The sequence below is a fragment of the Kogia breviceps genome, chromosome 14, assembly GCF_026419965.1.
Source record: "Kogia breviceps isolate mKogBre1 chromosome 14, mKogBre1 haplotype 1, whole genome shotgun sequence".
NCBI classification, from domain to species: Eukaryota; Metazoa; Chordata; class Mammalia; order Artiodactyla; family Physeteridae; genus Kogia; species Kogia breviceps.
In genome coordinates this window covers 22,546,595-22,568,763 of record NC_081323.1, presented here as the reverse complement: position 1 = coordinate 22,568,763, position 22,169 = coordinate 22,546,595, and the positions used below count along the sequence as shown (strand labels likewise).

The window sequence follows — 22,169 nt, the reverse complement described above, 5'->3', positions numbered from 1 at the left end:
GAAAATACACTCAACCTTTTGTGGGAGAAACTGCAGTTACATTGCAAAGGGCATGAACACAGGGAAGGGTTGAGAATTGAGGCCAAAAATTCAATCACGGCCCCTTCAGCACATCCTGTATGAAGAATCCAGCATTTCTGGCTTTACATGTAGGGATGTGGGGCTCCGATTATTCTCAGTTTGGGGGCTTAAGCCCAAACCAAGATACTCAAGAAAGTACTGGTAGCAACATCTGACACCTACCCAGACATGTATGCACATATATACCTACTTATGGACATATATAAGGTTCTGTACCCTTAGACCTCTCTCTCTGAAAACATATAAAAACATATACACACTGATATTCTCACATGCACAAAACATATACCTAATCTCTACATACAGTTGAACATTGCTCTCACATATGTGTGTGTCTCCTTCAAGGTGGCACTCCTTCAAGGCTCGTGCCACCTCCACACCTGTAAGGAAATCATGCCCCTAACAGATTGGAGCCACCAAAAAAATCCCCCCTACCCCGTGTTTCCCCACTCAGCCCTCCCTCCAGGTCTCCATAGTGACCACCACATACTTGCTCCTCTCTCCTCCAACCCCTGATCCCCTCATGCTCAGCAGGTAAACTCACCTGCCTTGCAGGGAAAACCAAAGCCACCAGATTTTTCAGACCTGTGCCCAGAGCTGCAGTTGGTCCCTACAGTACCTTAGTGCTGAGTTAGGAAAGACACTTAACTGTCATCTGTTGGAAAATTATCATGATGCACAATTTTTATTAGAATAATGTCCTTTACTGCCATCTGCCGCAGATGTGTCATAATAAATATACAATTCGATTATGTCTGTGTTGTGAACAGCACCCCCCTTATACGTGGCACCCTTCATCAGTGTAAAGCTTGCACCACCATCCATGGCATTCTGGCCCGTAACCACCTCCCTCCTCACAGACACACCCCACCACCCACAGGTACACCCTCCCTCAGACACTGTCTGCCTGCAGGGGTCACCCCTGCTCAGAAGGCTGCCCCCTGTCCTCAGCATATGTCTCCAAGAAGTGAGCAGTCCGGGGCCTGTCCCCCACCTAGGGCTGTTCTGAGCCCCCAGTCGCTGAGGGCCACGAAAGCTCTTTGTCACCCTCACATGGGCAACATATGCTCTCAGGCCATATGCCAGCAGGTAGGTGGATGTGGAGGCCACTTACTGAGATGGTGTGAACCTGGGAGGGGCGGGCCCCTCCGGAGTGGCCCTGGGCAGGGCATGGAGCTGCCCACCCCCCGACCCGCTCGCTGGGGGCTGGCCAGCTTCCCAGCTGTCAGCACCCCCTCTGTCCCTCCCCTTCTCTGACCCAGATTCCACATGCCAGAAATAGCTCTGGCAGGTGACTGGCAGGCAGGGTCGGCCCCAGCCGGGATGGTGGGGGAAACAGAAGCTTCGCTACATATACATGCCCCTCCCCAGCCAAAGGACCTACCTGGGAGGGCCCGCGGGGGTGCCATTACCCCCTCAGTCTGCCCCATCCTGCCCCCTCTCTCTCCACTTCTGAGAAAGAAAAGAAAGAACAGAGAACGCGCTCCGTCCCACTGCTCCATTCTCTGACGCTGCCCATCCCCCATTAGCGCTCCTTCTCCTCTTCTCCCTCCCTTCCTCCATCCCTTTCTTCCAGCTTCCCCTCCCCTCCATCGTCTTAGCCTTCTGTCTGCCTGTCTCCCTCAGCCCTGTTTCTGCCCCGCAGCCTCTCTCCCTTTCTTTCTTCTCAATTTCTGGCCCTTCTCCCTCCCCAGCCTCCCTTTCTGTGCCTCTCCCACTCCCTCTGAATCACAAGGGAGGCTGTGACAACACCTAGGAGTGGTGGCTGCTGGGTGGTACCTGCCACCTACCCCTGCCCCACACCAACTGCATTCCCCGCAGCTGCACATGGGTTCACGTGTGTACATGCACACATGTGGACACACCTGGAGTCACTCTCTGGCAGTGCTTGGGATAGGTTCCTGGACTGGGAGCACCCTTGCTCCTTGCTCAGGGGCCCTGAGTTCTAGTTTCAGCTGTGCTGTGTCACTCTGGGTGGGTCCTGACCCCTCCCTGTGCCTCAAATTCTCCATCTATGTTGTGAGGCTTGGGTCTGGGGACTCCCAAACACCTCCTATCTGAGTCACAGAATGCTCTGTCCTCCCTTCTTTGTCCCCTCTCCCCTCCCCCAGAACTCTTCCAGTTTCTTCTCTGATTTACTCTCTCCTCCACAGACACAGGAAGGGAGGCTGACAAAATTCCAGTAAGCAGCCAACCTTCCAGGCAGCCTTGTCCCCTAAGCCCTCTCCCAGGCCTAACCCCCCACAATCTCCGGTTATTACACTACAGGCTCCTATCAGGTTGGACACTCCAATCCCCAGAGTATCAGGGCTGAGAGGAACCTGAAAGGCCATCATGTCCAGAGATGCAAATAGACTTCAATTCACATGTCACCTCTGATCCCTGGAGTTTAGGACTGAGATTGAGTTAAGCAGAGAAATGTGCCACCATCGATTAGTGATGGCTGCTTTGTCCAGGAATGTTGCACTTATCTGACATTCCTTATTTAGCCCAGTTAACCACACACACACACACACACACACACACACACACACACACACACACACACACATATACACGTTTACAGATATTTTGCAAAGAAACTGTAGCCTAGAGGAGGTGAGTGTCAAGTCAGGGTCACCCAGTTAGAAGGTCAAGGAGCTGTTTCCCACCTTGGTCTGCCTGGCTTGAGTTCCCCATTATCCTGTGTTGGGGGGGCCATCCAAGGTCCTGGTAAAGAGGTGCAGTGTGGTCACATGAGTTTCAGGGAGAATTATCTGGCCACATGGGCAGGATGGATTGGAAGCTGTGCAGTGGTCCAGGCAAGGCACAGTGAGGCCTGGGCAGGGGCCATAGAGTCAGAGAGTAATGGGAAGGTCCAGGAGGCCTTCCTAGAGTGAGTGATGAGGAGCCAGAACTCCCACCTCCTGAAACAAGGCACCTCTCCACAGAGGGCACTGGGCAGAAGGTGGACTTCCTCCCGCAGCCCCACCCAGCCGTGGACCAGGAAGTTCCTGGTTAACTGAGTCACTCTCCTAAGTCCCATTTTTAGGCAGACCCATTGAGCCTTCTGGGGGAAATAGTGATTGGGCTTAAGGACTGGTGGGCAGGCTGGGAACCCCAGCTTTGAGATTCTTGAACAAGAATAATTCCTGGGCTTCCCTGGGGGCGCAGTGGTTGAGAATCTGCCTGCTAATGCAGGGGACAAGGGTTCGAGCCCTGGTCTGGGAAGATCCCACATGCCGCGGAGCAACTAGGCCCGTGAGCCACAATTACTGAGCCTGCGCATCTGGAGCTTGTGCTCCGTAACAAGAGAGGCCACAATAGTGAGAGGCCCGCGCACCGCGATGATGAAGAGTGGCCCCCTCATGCCACAACTAGAGAAAGCCCTCGCATGGAAACGAAGACCCAGCACAGCAGAAATAAATAAATAAATAATTTAAAAAAAAAAAAAATTCCTTACTCCCTCAGGGGTAGAGAGGTCAGGCCAAAGGAGGAGAGATTAAGGTGCTTAAGTTGAACCTCGGAGGCCCTGAGGCCATGGTTAAGGGCAAGAGCCTTGCAGTGAGGCAGCCCTTTCATTGAATAGATGCTTACTGATCACCTCAATGGGCCAGGCTCTGCTCTAGGCACCAGGGACACATCAGTGAACAAAAGGGAAACCTCTGCCTTCATAAAGACTACATACTTTTGGGGGGGCATATGGGGAGAGGCAGACAAAAAAATAAGCATTAATAACTCAAATAAGTATATGGTTTATTGGCAAGTAGTGTAGGGCAAGTAGTGTAGCCCAGTGTAGAGCACTGGGCTTGCCGGCAGCAGGAGGAGAGGGGTATTGCAGCATAAACAGGGTACCAGGTAGAACTCATTGAGACAGATGTTTGAGCAAGCACGTGAAGGAAGTGAGGGAAGGAGTAGTGCTGGGGAGGTACTCCAGGCAGGGAGAAGAGGGGTACAAAGGCCCTGAGGCAGGAAGGTGCCTAGTGCATTGGAGGAGGAGCAGGGCTGGTGTGGTTGGGACGCAGCAAGACAGTCAGGCATGTGCTTTGGGGCTTCCTGAATTTTCCTAAGTAATCAATCTAAAGATAAAGACTAAGTGAATGGTATAGGTGTAGCATAGTGACTGTGAGAAGGGCAAAGTAAGCTAATATTTTCGAAGTGCTTAGTACAGTGCCTGGCATCAAAAAAGGCTCAATAGCCCTCAGTTGCTTTTGTTACTATTATACCTTTATGCAAAACAGTGGTATTGGAAAGACTGTATCATCTTCTTGAGTAAGATGCTTTTTTTAAAAAAAGTTAATTTATTTATTTATATTTTTGGTTGCGTTGGGTCTTCGTTGCTGCGCCTGGGCTAGAGAAACTAGTTGTGGTGAGCGGGGGCTACTCTCCGTTGGGGTGTGGTGGCTTCTCTTGTTGTGGAGCACGGACTCTAGGAGCATGGGCTTCAGTAGATGTGGCACGCAGGCTCAATAGTTGTTGCACATGGGCTTAGTTGCTCCGCGGCATGTGGGATCTTCCCCAACGAAGGATTGAACCCGTGTCCCCTGCATTGGCAGGCAGATCGTTAACCACTGCGCCACCAGGGAAGTCCCTTGAGTAAGATTCTTTTCTCCGCTTTACATTTGGAGAAGAGATGCACAGAGAAGGGAAAGGACTTGCCTAGGTCACCCAGCAAGGCAGGTGGGGGAGCAGAAGCTGGATCTGCAGGTAGGTGCAGATGAGGGATGAGACCCCAAGGACCAGGGCTGTGAGTAGGGGGACTCGCAGGGGAGAAGTGGGGAACTGGGAACGCCATGAGCCGTAAAGGGAGTGACATGAATTTAGGCAGCTCCTACTGCACTTGGCTCTCCAAGGCATCCTAGATGTGATGGTTTTTACTACGGAGGAAACGAAGGCTTAGGAGGTTGAATGAGTATCTTGTCCAAGGTCACACAGCCCTCCGGAGGCTGAGCAGGGATTCTAACCCAACCTGGAGGACCTCAGATGAGCACAGCAAAGCGAGGATGGAGTAGAGGGGACAGCTAGAAACACTTAGGACGTACAGTCGATAGTACCGGGGGGGCTAATTTGACCACGCAGAGATGAGAAGACAACCTCAGACTGCTTGCTCTGAGCCTCCGTTTCCACCGAGAACAGAGAGGCGTCGCTACGGTAAACTGGTACAGTTTCTCCGAGCCACTCTCTCGTCAGGGAGCATGCGTCTAGTTCCAGCTGGAACCGGTTTGGTGGGGGCGGCTGGAGGGGCGGAGTCTCCCGTGCTTAGGCATGCGCGTGCTGACGTGGGCGCGCGCTCCCTCTCGGGGTCTGGCGGCCTGGGCGTGGGCTGGACTGAGCGCCCCGCGCGCTTGCGCACCCGCCCCTCCGCGCGCGCGCTACGGCCACGTGCCGAGAGGGCTGCGCGCGCCCCCGCCCGTCCCGGGAGTCCCGAGCGACGCGCGCGCGCGTGACGCGGGGGGCGGGGCGGGGCGGGGCTGGCGTGGGGCTTTAACCCAGAGGCCCCGCCCCTCGGGCGTACAAAACCGGAGCCTCGGGCCGGGCCGCGTGAGGGAGGAGGGTGAGTGCCCGCCGCTGGCCGCAGCTGCCGCCAGCCCGTCCGTCACTTCGTCGGTCTGTCCGGTCCACGTCGTCGCCGCCGCCTTCTCAGCCCGGACGCCTGGGGCCCGCCCAGCGCCGCCCGGAGCAGCCGCGGCCCCGCGAGGAGACGGGCGCCGCCCCCGCCCGGCCCTGCCCTGCCCCCGCCCTCCTCCCCTTCTGTCCGTCCGTCCGTCCGTCCGTCCCCCCGCCCGCTCGCGCTTCCGTCCTTCTGTCCGGCCACCAGCCCTCGGGCCCGTAGCCCCGCTCCGCCTGCTTTGTCTCTCCCTGGCTCGCTGTCTCTTTGTCTCTGCCCTCGCGCTGCCTCCCAGCCCCTCCCTCGCTCCCTGATCTCGGGTCCCCCTCAAGGCGCTCGTCTCATCCCTCAGAGCCTGCCCCCTCTGAGCGCCCCTCATCTTTGGGGGCCTTTTTTTCAAAACACCTTCCACACTCCCCCAAGGCTCTCCTCTGAGCTTCCCGCACATCCCTTGAGGGTCCTCCCTTCCATCTGTCCCCCCAAATCCCGGGGGTCTTGCCTCCTCTTAGCCCTCATTTCTTCAGGGTTTTCCCTCTTTGGGTGTCCCCCGTATATGCTGATACCTCCTAGATCCCTCGGGGTCTCTCCTTGGGACCCCCAAAGCTCCCCAGCTCCCAGACTTCAGCTCCCCTCCCTGCCTTCCCTTGGTTTGTTCCCTGTCGCTGTCTCTCCTTGTTCTCTATCGGGCCTCCGCGCTCCTCATTCCTCTGGGTCGCGGGCCCCCTGCTTTGCTCTCCCTGCCTCTCTCTGCCCCCGCATCTGTCTTGCTGGTGTCACCACTCGATGTCTCTTGCGCTGCAGACCCCCTTTTAAGGCTACTCCTTTGCCAGGGCTCTTGCCGCTCCCCCTTGCTTTCTCTGCCCCGGTCCCCTGTCTCCCTTTCTTTCTGCTCCTGTGTCTCTCCCTCTCCCCTTTTCTGTCTTTGCCGGTCTCTGGGTCTCTGACCCCCATCCGGCCCTCATGGCTTTGTGTCTGGAGCTCTTGAAGCAATGTGAGTGGTGGGGTGTCCGGGTCTGGCTGGAGTCCGCCCGCAGGCTGGCCGCGGCTGAGGCTCCATGGGGTTGGCGCTGGGGCGAGGGCTGGCGCTGGGGCAGGAGGCTCTGGGACCTCCCCACAAAGGGGGCAAGGAGGGAGGGGCCAGGCTGTCTGGCAGAGGTGGGAGTGGGGAGCCTTCCTGCTCTGAGGCTTCTGCTTTAGTTGCTTGTGTGTGTGGACGGTGCCACGGGCTGGGCATCCCTGCCCGCTTGGCCCTGCATGGCCTGGCATTTTGTTATTGCTTGTGGGCAGGCCTGGGCTATTTTGGAGCCAGCAGGATGTGATATCACTTGGGCGTTTATTTAGACCCGATTGGGGGTGGGGACTGCGTTCTTGCCAATTTGAGTAATCAAATTTTGCAGGGCGGGGGTGCGGCCTCCTAGGCAGCTGGGCTGTGCGGTTTGTGGCCAGAACTTTGCCACCCACCAGACTGGGCAGGTGAACCAGGGTCTGTGCTGCCTTGGTCTTGCTGAGACTGTCAATCAGGGTGAGGGGAGAGAGGGGTTGTTCTTAACCTGACCACCCTTGAGGATTGGGTTTGCTGGTGTAAGACCTCTGCGGCCAGCCTCAAGCTGTGTGACCTTGAATGAGACCTTCAGCCTTTCCAAGTCTCAGTTTCTCCATCTGTAAAAAGGGAATAATTATGGCAGCCTCACAAGGTTGTCGTGACAATCAAATGAAACATCTGTAAAGACACTTCGGGAACTGTCAGCCTGTCTTTAAACTGAGCCCCACAGAGGGAAAGCAGCTTGCCCGGGGCACACAGCCTAGTTCACGGCAGAGTTGGGACAGGGATCCAGGCCTGGGACTCCCCAGCCCAGAGTTCTTTACCGCCCTCCCCCACTCCATTGCCACCTGGTTGTTCAGAAATGCACCTGTACTTCCAATAGGGCAGGGGGCAGGATGCTGCTTTTTATGCCCCCATTCCTGGTTGCTCTTTGCCAGTTTGTAAAGATAGGTGGGTGTGCCCAGCTGGATGTCTGTGGTGGAGACAGTTGGATTTTCCATGTTCCATCCCATTGTTGTTTAAGGGTGGGCCCTGCTTGGCCAGTGGCACTTGGGAATAAAGTCTGTCAGTTTGTGGCTGAGAGCCCCACCTGCTTTTCCAGCTTCCCGTAGAGTGGGGGAACAAAGACCCCAGCTAAAGGATGCTCCACAGACAGCTGGGATCTCCTGTCGAGGAGCCTCAGATGTCCCAGAACTTTGGAGCAGGAGATAAGATCAGCTATTGTAGCCCCCTCGTCTTACAGACGGGGTCCAGAGAGACCAGGGACCCACAGAGGATTTCAGCCAGGACTCCTGTGTCCTCTGCCGTAGCACTGCCTCTGAGGAGGTCACTGTCTGGCTGGTGTCACCTGCCCACTGGTGTATAATGACAATTTCCAACATCCGTTGACCTTTTACTGTGGGCCCTGAGCTTGACACGCTACACAGACTACTTGCAGCCGGGAAGAGAAAGGGCTTGGTCTCTGGCCTGAAAGTGGAGGGAATCAGGGTTGTGGTCCCCACATCTCACCTCTCAGGGAGGCTGCTTTCGCCTGGGCTTCCGCTTCCTTATCTGTAAAGTGGGAATGATAATCCTTGTCCTAAGGCTGATTCTGAAATCATGGAATCCCTAAAGAAATTCTGTGAGGCAGAATGCCAAGCTTCTATTCTCGGCTCTGATGCTAAGATGCTGTGTGACTTCAGACAGGCGTCTTCCTCTGTCTGTATTTTTCCTTCGAAAAAAATGAGGAAGCTGGTTGTTGTGCTCTCTTAGGTGCTTCCGGCCCTGACATTTGAGGATTTTAAGGTAACTGAAGTGCCACCTATTTGCACCTACATCTCATCTTACCTGTTAAAAGTGTGCTTGATCACAAAATAAGAGGCAGAATGTGTTGAGTGCTGCCAGGTGTGTGCTGCTAATGTGCTGTGGAGTTTCATCGGAGAGAGATCTTGTCCGGGCAATGGGATCAAAAAGGATTCCAGAAGGAGGCAGTGCTTGAGCTGGGCCCCTAAACCAGACATGTTCTGCCTCTTATGCAAACTGTTGCAGAGAAAGAGTGCGGGTTTTCGGGTCGCAGACACCTGGTCTTAGTTGGTCTGCATCACTCGCTGCTGCCTGTGTAATCTTGGGCTAGTTACTTTTGTTGAGCTTCAGTTTCCTCATCTGGACGCAAGATAATCATTTTTACACTGCAGGGTTGTGCTGAGGATTAAGTGAGATTCTACATTAAAAAATACCTAGTACACAGTAGGCGTTTAATAACTGTGAACTTTCACCTCCAGATAATATCTGGATCCCTTTTTACTTTGTGGGAACAAGACAGAGGCCCAGCCTCTCCCTCTACCCGCTGTGGCTGGGGTTCAGGTAGCAAGGAAAGCACCTCCTGGCTGTTCTGATATGTAACAGCAGTGATCCTCTAACCTCTCGCTAGCTGTGTGGGACAATTGTGTAATCTGCCAGGCTCTTTCCTTACCATTGTTCCTCACAACAGTCCTGGGAGGAAGTCAGAAGCCAGTGGAGTTCTCCCTGTTTCACTGGTGAATGAAGAATAGGGGCCCAGGGAGGGCTTGTGACCAGGCCTCTTGACCTGGCTCCCCCTGCAACCCGCAGCATTGCTCCAAATTTATTGCTGCTGCCCGGTAGCCTGCCTTCTCTGGATCTGGCGTCTCTTCTGCAAGGAGGGTTTGTCTGGCATTTCCCCAGCCTCTGAGCTCATCTCAAATTTAAATGGGACTAGCTTGAGGTTGGGTGGGGACTGAGTCACCACCTTCCCTGTCTTTCTCATCCTGAGCAGCAGACAGACACGCCCAGAGGGCCACTGCCATAGACCTGCTGGTTGTAGACCCTGCACACAACAGGCTTTCCTCCCAGAAGCTCGGATGGCTCAGGAATGTCTCCCTCTGGGCTCTCAGGGGAAGGCGGCAGTGGTGACTCCATATGTATTTCTTCACCTCAGGGATCTGGAAGCACAAGCCACACTGAGCTGTTGTTGCCTGGCCTCTCCTGCTCCAAGCCTTTATTTGTGCTGTACCCTCCCCCTTGGTGCCATCTCTTCCCTTTGAGGCCCACATTGTCAAATGCCACCTCTTCCAGGAAGTCTCTGATTGCTGCCTCTGGAGTCAGACTGTGAATTCGGTCCCAGGTTGATACTTGGCTGAAAGTGTGACCTTGGAGATCACTTTACCTCTCTGTGCCTCAGTTTCCTCATATATAAAAATTAGGCTCCTCATCTTTACAAAGTTCAGGTTCCTGAGCTCTATCCCCAAAGATTCTCATTTGGCAGGTCTGGGGGCAGGAATCAGCTTTTTAAACCAGCCCTCTGGAGGAGTCTGATGCTGAAAGCTTGTGGGCTGCACTCTGGATAAAGCTGAACTGAGAGTTTCTCGGGTTGGTGTCACAGTTTGGCTTGTCCCTGCTGTGTGACCTTGGATTGATCGACTTTCTGCGCCTCAGTTTTCTTCCCTGTCAGACTGGGATGGAAATGCCTTCCTCACAGGTTGCTCTGAGGATGCAAACTCGTGTCGTAAAGGCCCCTCAAGAAATGGGAACCTGTCTGCTATACTGCCGTTCACTGGGTGTCGGGGACTGTGCTAAGCACTTTCTGGCATTATCCCACTGCATTATTGCAACAATCCTATGATACAGGGCCCAATATTATCCCCATTTTACAGGTGAGGAGACTGGCCCCTCATCATGGTCTTTGTTTCAGGCAGGATTGGTTGTTTCCAGAAGCAGATTACCCTTCCCCTGCTCAGTCCCAGCAGCAGACACTGTCAGACCTGGCCAGGGTGAGGGCTGTGGAATTGAACATCTGGGCAGGAATGCAATCCAGTCGTCAACAGGAATTTAATGAGGCTATCGAGGTGTGCGGTGTGAGTGCCTCTCAGGTTCCCAGGTTTCCCCGTCCTGGCTGTGGCTGCCTCGCCTCCATCAGCCTGTGTTGGAATCAGCTGGTTCCTCACCCACCCACTCCTGGGAACCAGGGCTACCTTAAAGACAAATAAAATCCATATTCTAGAGCTAAAAGATTATTGTTTCTTGTCTCACTATAAGAAGCGTGCTAAGGGAGGAAAAGGGACAGGGATGTGCCTCGGATCCCAGAAGAAGACCATGTCAGGGCTAGGTGAGAGCCATAGCGCTGTCTCCCCACCCAGGTCTCCCTCATTTCTCTGTCCTTGGCCTGGGTCACCCTGGGGAGAGCTGGTGCATGGAGGTCTGGTTTGGCCAGTGAATAGGACAAAAGCAAGAAAAGTGGTCCCAAGTGGTTGGAGCTGGACTTGGCTCAGCCTGGAGCTGAACTGGGCTTGGAAAACACTTTCTGTCCAGGGACCTGCCTTCCCAGCCCTGGGCCAGGCTCCGAGAGGATGGGAGAGACCAAACTGACAGGGCCTCTGCCCCTGGGAACTTAGGATCTGACAAGGGAGACAAGGCCTACAATTATGAGAGACTGTGTGACAGTCTGTAATTAAGCATCTGCTGAAGGAAAGCATCGTCTGAGAAGGAAGAAGTGAGCATGAGCCAGAGGATACAAGAGCCCTCGTGAGGGGGCTGGATTCGCAGAGGCTGACATTGGGGCTGACGTTCCTGGGAATGGTTTCTGCAGAGGCACAGGTGTGGCGGCTAGACAGGGTAAGTGCATATTGTGGAAACAGTGAGTAGACTAGTTTTGCTGATGCATTGGGGCTCGGGGAGGAGCCAGGAGATTGTAGGCAGCATAGAACATGAGCTGAAGAGCAGAGGCTTTGGAGAGCCATGGAAGGTTTTAGAGCTGGGATGGCACAGCTGGAGGATTTTTTCAAGATGAGTCAGGCTGGGTGAATCGGAATGAATGAAAGTGACAACAGGGAGGAGCTTTGTAGGCAACTCGGAGAAGGGAGAGGGCAGGGTTCGGGTGGAGCCCATGTGAGTGGGAAGGGCCCGTTGGGGTAGCAGAAGATGTTGTGTTCCCTGAGGAGAGCCTGACCGGGGTGGGGGGGGCCTGATGGGCCAGCGGGAAAGGTGTTGGGTGTTGCTACTTGGAGCAGGAAATAACAGTCTGAGCACAATGCTCGCACACCTGCTCTATGCCAGGCTCTGTGCCAGGGCCTCCACGCATGCTCTCATGAAATCCTTACAGCAAGCCCGAGGCAGGTGGACTTACCGTCCCCATTTTACAGACAAGGAACATGTGGCTCAGACCCAAAGCTGACTGTCTGCAAATGCTGGCTCTTCCCACAGTTCAGCTCTGCTTCTTGGAAAGGAACCTCCTACTGTTAGGATCCCAGGAATCTGAGCCTTCTTGCCCCTTGAATTGGGGGCACCTAATATATCCCCTAAAGGCCAGAACCCCCTACTTTCTAAAGACCTGGAAGATTGGGGCTGGGTACCAATTCAGAATTTCTTCAATGTGGGAGAGTCAGGGAATTGAGGGGCCTTCACATCAGCAGTTTTACTCGCCAGACTGTGAGCAGCCTCCAGGGCTGGGCCTCGTGTGTGTCTAGTGCAACAGTGGGCATGTCCATGACTGGGCCCACTGGGATTCTCAGCCAGCCCCCACCGAACAGGGTGGGCCCTGGCCCAGCCGCAGAGGCAGGGAGGGACTTGTCCGAGGTGCTCTCGGCACAGGAGAGCCAGGTGATGACGGTGATGAAGCCTGTTTTCCAGGCTGCAGCCAGGGATAGCCACTGGGCAGAGGGAAGGGGACTGGTGCTTAAGAGCGGCTAGCGGGGGAGGCAGCAATGCTTGGTGGCAGCGTGCAGCCAGGATTCTCGGTGTGTCGCCCTGAGCAGGGCCTTGTCCTGGGGTCGTGAGGCCACGTGGCAGGCACAGCCTCTGTGTTCCGCTCACCCCACCTCCCTTGTCTCCAGTAAACACCCCCAGGACCCTTCTGCCAGTCTGGCAGATTCATACCAAATCAGGACAGAGGTTTTGATGAAGGCTTTTTGTGCTCCTTTGGAACAGACACAGCCTGAGAAATGTTCGGATAGTGGAACAGTGAGCTAGACTGACCTGTGCTGTCCTTTTCCATTGTAGTTATTCACTTGATTAATGCTTTACCATTTGCCAGGTGCCTTCTTGTAAATGTGATCATTCTCATAGGTATTCATTCTTTTCATTTCATTTTTAGCACATTGTTTCTGGATCCTTAATATTTTTGTAGCCTGTTTTTTAATTTCAAAGCACTTACATCTACTTTATCTCAGTAGGTTCTTATACAACCCTAAGAGGATTGCTATTCTTGTCATCGTCATTTTTCCAGAAAGTGACTTGCCCAAGGTCACTCTGGGATTCACTGGCTGAGTTGTTGTTCACTTATTCAACAAATATTTATTAAGTGCCTGCTGTGTGCCAGGCGATGAGCTGGCCCTGGGGATACAGTGGCAAGCAGAGCCGTCTTAGAGACTTAGCTTCTGACCTCCCAGAGTCCACAGAATCATCAAGGTCTAGCCAGGATCCACCCTAGCTCTCCTGACCCCCACCCTGGGCTCTTTCCACTGCAGACCCCTGGAGTTTGGGCCTGAGGCTTAGATCTAGACTGTTGTAGCCTGTGAGCCTTCAGCCTGGAGCATCATGGTAAAGCAAGCCAAGGCAGCAAGTCTCTGCAAACTGAACTTCAAAAGTGACAGAAGAGGTCTTCGGTAATGACTTAATTATTAACGAGAAGGTGAGGAAGGGCATCTCTACAGAAGGCCATCTGCTCCTCCCTAGGGGGGAGGAAGTCGCCCAAGGGCTGCTGTACCTAAGATCCTGGCCTGAATTTTCTGCGGCCTCCAAATATTTGATTACAGTCTGCACAGGTGTAGAGCCCTGTGGCCATGTGCTAAGCTGGAGACCCTCCTTGCTTCCTTTAATATTAAATGAGATGCAATAAAGGTATATCTTAGGATATCAGTCTGGAAAGGACTCTCCCAGCCCCCTCATTTCCCATGAGTGGGAACCAAGTATTGGAGGGGACCGGATCCCATATTGAGAGAGACATTATTCTTCCCCTTCCCCTGTCTTACCAGCCTGACTTAATTTCCCCAGTCCTTCCTGTAGGAACCCTCCCCTCTCAGCTGTACCTACTGAGCATTCAAAGCCCTTTTGAAAGCCTTCTTATGCCGTAAAGCCAAGTTTTTCTGAGTCTTCCCTGCTACTTTCTGCCCTGCCCAGAGGCCTGTGCTTTCCAGGCTGCCTCCATCTATTGTCAGAGGCTGACCACCTGTTCTGCAAGACTAGACCAGCAGCCCTTGAGGAGACTTCAAAATCCAGGTGTCTGGGCCCTGCCCCCAGGGAGTCTGATGCCTGAGACCTAGAGGGAAGCTTCTTTGGGTACATTTTGCTGGAGTTATTTTTTTATGTGCAAAAATTATGCTTTTATTGAGAAAGCAATACATGTATGTGGTTAAACATTTCAAACTTTGTAGGAAAAAAAAGCGTCCAGTGAAAAATTAGTCTCTCTCCCACCTAGGCTCCTAGATAATGACTGTGAACAGTCTTGATGTTTCCTTCCAGAAATACTCTGCATACACGGGCAGCTGTGTCAGTACATCCCTTTTTATTACCTACTGCCTGCTGTTCTGTACCTTGTCTTCTTCACACAAGGGTGTCTCTGTTGTCGGTATTCCCTGTGGGCACACACATGGCTGTGTGGCAGTCCGTTGACAGAGGGACCATCCGTTGTTTGTCCAGTCCTCTGCTCAGGGACATTTAGATCGTTCCCAGCCTTGCTGCTACAAGCAGCGCTGCAGCCAGCACCCTTCCCCACCTGGCTGTATACATGTGGGCAAGCATCACTGTGGGAGCCATTCCTTCCTGCAAGTGAAATTACTCTTTTGAAGAATCTGTGCACCTAAAAGTTTGTTGCCTTCTTTTACATTCTGAAAATCTCTCTATATATATTTTTAACATCTTTATTGGAGTATAATGGCTTTACAATGGTGTGTTAGTTTCTGCTCTATAACAAAGTGAATCAGCTATACATATATCCCCATATCTTCCCTCTTGCATCTCCTTCCCTCCCCCACCCCTCTAGGTGGTCACAAAGCACCGAGCTGATCTCCCTGTGCTATGCAGCTGCTTCCCATTAGCTATCGATTTTACATTTGGTAGTGTATATATGTCCACGCCACTCTCTCACTTCATCCCAGCTTACCCTTCAACCTCCCCGTGTCCTCAAGTCCATTCTCTACGTCTGCGTCTTTATTCCTGTCCTGCCCCTAGGTTCATTACAACCTTTTTTTTTTTTTTTTTTTTTTTTAGATTCCATATATATGTGTTAGTGTATGGTATTTGTTTTTCTCTTTCTGACTTCACTCTGTATGACAGACTCTAGATCCATCCACCTCACTACAAATAACTCAATTTCGTTTCTTTTTATTGCTGAGTAATATTCCATTGTATATATATGCCACATCTTCTTTATCCATTCATCTGTCAGTGGACACTTAGGTTGCATCCATGTCCTGGCTATTGTAAATAGAGCTGCAGTGAACACTGTGGTACATGACTCTTTTTGAATTATGGTTTTCTCAGGGTATATGCCCAGTAGTGGGATTGCTAGGCCGTATGGTAGTTGTATTTTTAGTTTTTTAAGGAACCTCCATACTGTTCTCCGTAGTGGCTGTATCAGTTTACATTCCCACCAACAGTGCAAGAGGGTTCCCTTTTCTCCACACCCTCTCCAGCATTTATTGTTTGTAGATTTTTTTGATGATGGCCATTCTGACTGGTGTGAGGTGATACCTCATTGTAGTTTTGATTTACATTTCTCTAATGACTAGTGATGTTGAGCATCCTTTCATGTGTTTGTTGGCAATGTGTATATCTTCTTTGGAGAAATGTCTATTTAGGTCTTCTGCCCATTTTTGGATTGGGTTGTTTGTTCTTTTGATATTGAGCTACATGAGCTGCTTGTAAATTTTAGAGATTAATCCTTTGTCAGTTGCTTCACTTGCAAATATTTTCTCCCATTCTGAGGGTTGTCTTTTTGTCTTGTTTGTGGTTTCCTTTGCTTTGCAAAAGCTTTTAAGTTTCATTCGGTCCCATTTGTTTTTTTTGTTTGTTTTTATTTCCATTTCTCTAGGAGGTGGGTCAAAAAGGATCTTGCTGTGATTTATGTTGTAGAGTGTTCTGCCTATGTTTTCCTCTAAGAGTTTTATAGTATCTGGCCTTACATTTAGGTCTTTAATCCATTTTGAGTTTATTTTTGTGTATGGTGTTAGGGAGTGTTCTAATTCCATTCTTTTACATGTAGCTGTCCAGTTTTCCCAGCACCACTTATTAAAGAGGCTGTGCTTTCTCCATTGTATATGCTTGCCTCCTTTATCAAAAATAAGGTGTATATATATTTTTCAGGGCTACTGATTTTTTTTTTTAATTTTAAGAAATTTTTATTTATTTATTCATTTTTGGCTGCGTTGGGTCTTCATTGCTGCACAAGGGCTTTTCTCTAGTTGCGGCGAGCAGGGACTACTCTTCGGTGCAGTGCGTGGGCTTCTCATTGCGGTGGCTCCTCTTGTTGCAGAGCACAGGCTCTAGGCACACGGGCTTCAGTAGTTGTGGCACACGGGCTCAGTAGTTGTGGCTCACAGGCTCTAGAGCGCAGGCTCAGTAGGTGTGGCACATGGGCTTAGTTGCTCCGTGGCTTGTGGGATCTTCCCCAACCAGGGCTCAAACCCATGTCCCCTTCATTGGCAGGTGGATTCTTAACCACTGTGCCACCAGGGAAGCCCAAGGTATATATATTTTTAAAAGCACCTTGCCCCCACCCCTTGGTTCAAATTCCTTTCCTTGGTTAAGTACTGAAGGTACTAATCCATACTAATCCAGCCGAGAGAGGGGAAGGAGGCTGGCCAGTCTTCACTCAGAAGCTCTCGGCCAATGAGATCTCTCCAGAGTAAGGTGCAGATGGGAGGAAGTGAGGGTTGAAGGGAAGAAATGAGCTGGAGGGACATCAGGAGTGGAGCCAGGACTGGGGGGAGGGGATTCTGTTACAGGTACCTGGGGACCTGTTTGTGACTTGGTCTCCAGGGAGGGATGCTCCCCCCACACACACACACACATACACTGTATCCTCCTTCCTGTGCTTCTCTGGTGTGTGCCGCACCTGCTTGGCAACAGCTGGGCCATGGAGCTCATTCATCCAGCAAATATTTACTGAGCTCCTGAATCCAGTGCTGGCTTGGCCACAATGTCCCTGTGCCTTTCTGAGCCTCAGTTTTCCTCATCTGAGAGGTGGAGAGGCTCATCCCTGCATCTCTCATGTCACCAGCCTAGAGGGGAGATTTGGTAAACCAGCCAGTGGGAAAACACCGTAAAACAGATTACAATGGTCTTAGCTAGACTGTGCCAGGCACCCTGGGGTCAGCAGAGAGTGAAGTTTGGACCTGTCCCGGGTGGGATGCTGTCTTAGTCCTGGGTCTTAGCAGATGGCCTGGTCAGCCCTCAGGCGGGGAGTTTTCAGGCAGCTGTTGGTGGCTCCTCTTGCTGTGCTAAGACCAGGTCAAGCTCGTCCCTGGGGTCTTCCTGAATTTGCTCTGCCCCAGGGGCTGCTCAGGATAAAGGAGTTGAGTTGACAGGTTGGGGAGAGGTAGTCAGAGAGACCAGGAAGGTCTCCACACAGCGGCCAGAGTTTGCCTCCTCCTCCAAGCCAACAGGAAGGCCCTTTTGGGTCCCCCTCTGGTCAATTCTGCAGCTCCTTTTTAGTCCTCAGTGGTGGCAGCGATGAGGAAGGGGACGTTCCATCTTTTTTCTAATTAAAAATGACACTTTAAAGCACTAACCGAGTTCCTCCCTCCTATTTTATCAACGGAGAGACCGAGGCAGGGGGTTGAGGGCCTCCTCACATCTTTCCCAGCGAGTCAGCAGCCTCACTGGGATGAGAAGCTAGGTGTTCAGGCCTTAACTCTCACCATCTTTCCCACATCGTCCCAGTCTTTAGTTTCACTTTGGGGTTAAAGCCAAAGTGAAAGAAAAAGGTAAAGCAGGAAGCAGCCGCTTCAGACCCAGCCCAGGCTGGGGTGGGCCCCGGGGGACCTCGCTAGGCCTCACTAGGAGAGGAGCAGGCCTCTTCCCCACTAGTTCCCACCCTTGTTCTGGAGGCCTGGCTGGGGTGGGGGCCGGGTGGAACCCCACAGGGAGAGGCGCCAGGCTGCAGACCGGCGGTGGCCTTCTGGCCTGGCCTGCCCCTGTGTGGGAGACAGCCAGTTCCACGGGTTCCCTGGTAAAGTCAGCCTCACCTGGGTGTGGCCCCAGGTGGGGAGCTACTGCCTTTGAAATTCCTGTCCTTCTCGGGCAGGGCTGGGCTGGAGGTGGGCCTGTGTTGACCTGGGACATCAACACTGGCTTCCCAAATCCAGCTTTCACAGAACAGTTCCACTCTCCCTGAAGGTAAGAGCTAACGTCCTGTCTCTACTGAGAAAACTTTTAAACTTTCGGTCACTGTATGCACTTACCTCACCCCCTGGCGGTTTCTTCTTAAGGACGCAGATGGCCTGAAAGCCTTCTGTCCTGGGTGCAGTCCCAGGGACTTGGAGAGCACAGGGTGTAAGGGAAGCGGAGCCGTGCTTCTCCAGTTGATAGGTGGCCTCGGACAAGCCCCTTCCCGGCTCTGGGCCTCAATCCCCCTTTGTTTCTTGGCAGGAGCTCTAGCTCCTTCTAGCTCTGCTGTTCAGCCGAATAGATTTTGGTCCCCCGTGAGACCAAAATCATAACACAAGTTTAGTTCGCCTGTGTACTTCAAAGATTAGCCGTTGCCTAACTAGCTGGGGTCTCAAGTTCCTGTTTCTCTGTGCTTTTCCTGAGGAAATTCTCAGCCTTGCCAAAGCAGATAATGGTAGCAATTTTGTTGCTTCAGCGAATAGGATTTTCGTCTACCTCTCCTCTGCTCTGCATAATCCCAAGGTCCCCAGGCGCAGAGCTGTGTTCTTTCAAGTCCACTCCCTGACAGCACACGCTGAACACAAAGTAGGTGATCTGGAAGTTGTGGCTGAGTGACTGCACTGATGATCCACAGCTAGCCACGCTGCTCCCCTGGGTGGCAGAACCTGGCACTTACAAAGCCCAACTGTGTACGGAAGCCCACACACCAATGGTCGGGCAGCCCCATAGTTAAGAGCATAGCCCTGGAATCATGCTGCCGGGGTTCAGATCCTGAGCTGCCACCTGGTGCTGTGAGGCTTTGGCAAGTTGCTTAACCTCTCTGGGCCTCCGTTTCTTCACCTGCAAGATAGAGGTGATATTACCTGAGTCACTGCGCGAGGACAAGAGAGAGAATGTGTGTGTGTAAAGCGCTCAGGACAGTGCCAGGCACAGAGGAAGCACTTAAGAAATGTTTGCCCCTGCTCTTCTTGATATCCAAGGGGAGACAGAAGACTTGAAATATTTAAAGGCTGTGCATGTCCCATGTTTGGAAAGATGCAGGTGCACTTGGTATTTGGAGAGGAGTTAATCATTCGATGGCTCTTTTTTGAGTGTGGTGCTCTGATGGGGAAGGTGCAGCGAATCAAGGCAGGCTTTAGAGAGGAGGTGACCTTCAGGACCTCAAAAGCTGGGTAGGCTCCAAGTGGATGGAGATTTTTAGGGGAGGCTTCCCTGGGGTTGGGAGGGGAGGCAGGGACTGGTTGTCCAGGGGCCTGGGAAGCTGAGGTCAGGCTAGAGAAGCCTGCCCAGGGCCGTCAGAGTCCACCAGGCACTCAGAGTCAGGGTTTATCTCGGCAAGGTCATCACTCCATTGGGCAGTATCCTGCTGGGGACTGCAGTGAAGAGTCCGCTCTTGAGTGTGTTGTGAATACAGTAATAGTTCAAGGCTCTCCTGGAACTTTCTTGCCTTCCCAAGCTTCCCACGCTTCATGATGTACCTGTTGGCCCTGCACAGAGCATGGTAGCAGTCAGGAGGCATCTGCCTGGGGGGCGGGGCTTGTCTGACAGCACCTATAAAGGCAGGGCCGCCCCTGCTACTGCTGCCCCAGCAGTCTTCTCAGAGGGGGTGCACGCGGCAGTGTGTGGGGGCAGTCCAGGGGAAGAGGACTTGGGTTCATCCCAGCCAGCGCCTCCCCACCCCACCTCCACTTCTCTTCCCAAACCATCAGCCATTCATCCCAGGTGCTGAGCCAGGGGAAGGGGAGGGAACAGGACAAACCTGGTCTCTTTCCTCATGGAGCTTGGAGACCTCATCCAGCTTGGAGACCCCATTCAAGCAGGTACCGACACACAGCATACTGTCTAATTGGGATGAGTCCTGAAGGAAACATAGTTGCTGAGAGGGACTAATTCAGAGAAGATGGGGAGAGCGTCTCAGGGAAGGTGGGGTGGGGGATGGGAAGGAGGCAGTTAAGGCAGACTGGGGAACAGCAGGGGGCAAGACCCTGAGGTATAAAGTGTTTGGTGTATTTAGGGAACTGGGAGAGGTTTGGGTTATGTCTGGAAGGGTCTTGCAAGGTCACGCAGGGCCTGGCTGGGCTTGGCGAGCCTGGGTAGGTCTGAGGCCAACAGCTTTGCTCACCCAGAGGTGTGATAACGAAAGTATTACAGGTGATTTTTGTTTTAAAATTAACATCAGGGCTTCCCCAGTGGCGCAGTGGTTGAGAGTCCGCCTGCTGATGCAGGGGACACGGGTTCGTGCCCCAGTCCGGGAGGATCCCACGTGCCGCGGAGCGGCTGGGCCCGTGAGCCATGGCCGCTGAGCCTGCGCGTCCGGAGCCTGTGCTCCGCAGTGGGAGAGTCCACAACAGTGAGAGGCCCGCGTACCGCAAAAAAAAAAAAAAAACCCACACAAAATAAAATTAACATCAGAGCTTCTGAACACTTACATCGTCATCATTATTATTATCATCATCATCATCATCAGGTTTTCATACTGATCATTAGTCATCAAGAAAAGGCTTCTTCAGCACTCCCTACTTATTGCTAATGCCCTTTCACAGACTGCTTCACAATTCACAAAGCCCTGTTGCTTCTGTTGCTAAGGGAGGCGGGTTGCAGTTATTACTGCTATTTTTAGAAATGATGGAACAGAGAGGTAAAGTGACTTGTCCAGAGTCACACAGCTTAATCAAGATTTGAAGTCTTGATTCACTACTCTTTCTGTTCTACGGACTGCTTTTGTTTAAGAAAGCCAGCGCAGAAGTTGCTCTTTCTTTTTAGCCAGATTGCCATTCCAAAATGATCACAGTTTAAAAGTTCGGGTATAGAATGATGTAACAGTAATTGTGTTAGGGCAATGGGATTAAAATCACTTTTTAACTGTTTTCTATAATGTTATGCAATATATTTATAGTTCTTTTTTAAGTTTTAATTTTTTTAACCTCCACACAATCTCCCATCCGACTCCTTTCCAAGGTTCTGATACTAACACATCCATTTCTACCCTTGTAGACCTCCAGTCTTTTTGATTTTCTATTTGAATTCTTTCTTTTTCTTTTATTTCTATTCCCTGAATCTCAGGAAAGAGATTGTAGCAGATTATAAATCAGCCCCTGCTCACAAATACATTTAAGTCAAACCAGAAATCAAAAAATTCATGCTTAAAGTAGCTTTCAATATTTTATTTTGTGACTTCTGGATTTGGGGTGAAAAATCAGTTTGATAGCTGGAGCTCGTTTTTAGAGAGTTCCTCAGTAGACTCCGCACTAACCCATTTTTTTTAAAAACTGTGTTAAAGTGCACATAAAAATTTACCACATGGACTTCCCTAGTTGTCCAGTAGTAAAGAATCCACTTTCCACTGCAGGGTTCGATCCCTGGTTGGGGAAGTGAGATCCCGCATGTTGCATGGCACGACCAAAAAGAAAATTACCACTTATACTATTTTTAAGTGTGCAGTTCACTGGTATTAAGTATACTCACATTGTTTTACAACTATCACCACCCTCCATCTCCAGAACTCTTTTCATCTTGCAAAACTGAAACTCTGTACCTATTAAACAACTTCCCATTCCCTCCTCCCCTACCCCCTGGAAACCACCCTTCTACTTTCTGTCTATATGAATTTAACTACTCCACGTAACTCATTCATTAGTCCATTTTAAGGAGGTATATTTGAAAGGGAGAGTAGGTTTCATCTGTAAATAATGAACTCTTGGTTAACTCTCCAAGTTAATGCACACTGCAACTCTCAGCTTTATGTGGCTGTGCTCCAGCAGAGTTTTTAAAAGGCTGCTCATCTCCCAGGAGGGCTTTTCCCACAGAGGCAGTGTTGGTTCCAGCGCCCGTGGTGGCTGCATGGAGCCTGGACACAGCTTCAGGATCCTTCTTAACACAGGCAGGTACTACCAATTAACCAGAAGTAGCACACCTGTTGGAACCTGTGCCATCCACAACCTAGTGCAGTGCCCAACTTTTACAGATGGGTGTCAGTCCTAGGAGGGGAAGGGACCATTTGAGGAGCAAGTGATGTCACAGGTCTCTTTGTGAGAGAGGAAAAGGGCCTGGTAGGACAGCCCGAAGCCTGGGGAGGTGATTAGTATGCTTGTAAAAACAGGGCAGAGCAGCTCCCAGAGGGGTAGAAGTTGTCAAGGTAAA

General features: G+C 51.8%; 1 protein-coding gene across 11 annotated transcripts in view; it reads left to right on the top strand.

Moving 5' to 3' along the window:
* DLGAP4 (DLG associated protein 4) overlaps window positions 1-22,169 on the top strand; it is a 140,689-nt gene that overhangs the window by 64,985 nt on the left and 53,535 nt on the right. Inside the window, exon 1 of one of the 11 annotated variants that reach the window (XM_059037986.2) lies at window positions 5,576-6,659. The exons of 9 other annotated variants lie outside the window; for them this stretch is intronic. In XM_059037986.2, the coding sequence (XP_058893969.1) occupies window positions 6,629-6,659 (31 nt within the window). In that variant the 5' untranslated portion in view covers window positions 5,576-6,628. Of the gene's footprint in view, window positions 1-5,575; window positions 6,660-22,169 lie in introns of those variants that run through there. One more of the 11 variants, XM_067012207.1, reaches the window with a different exon arrangement.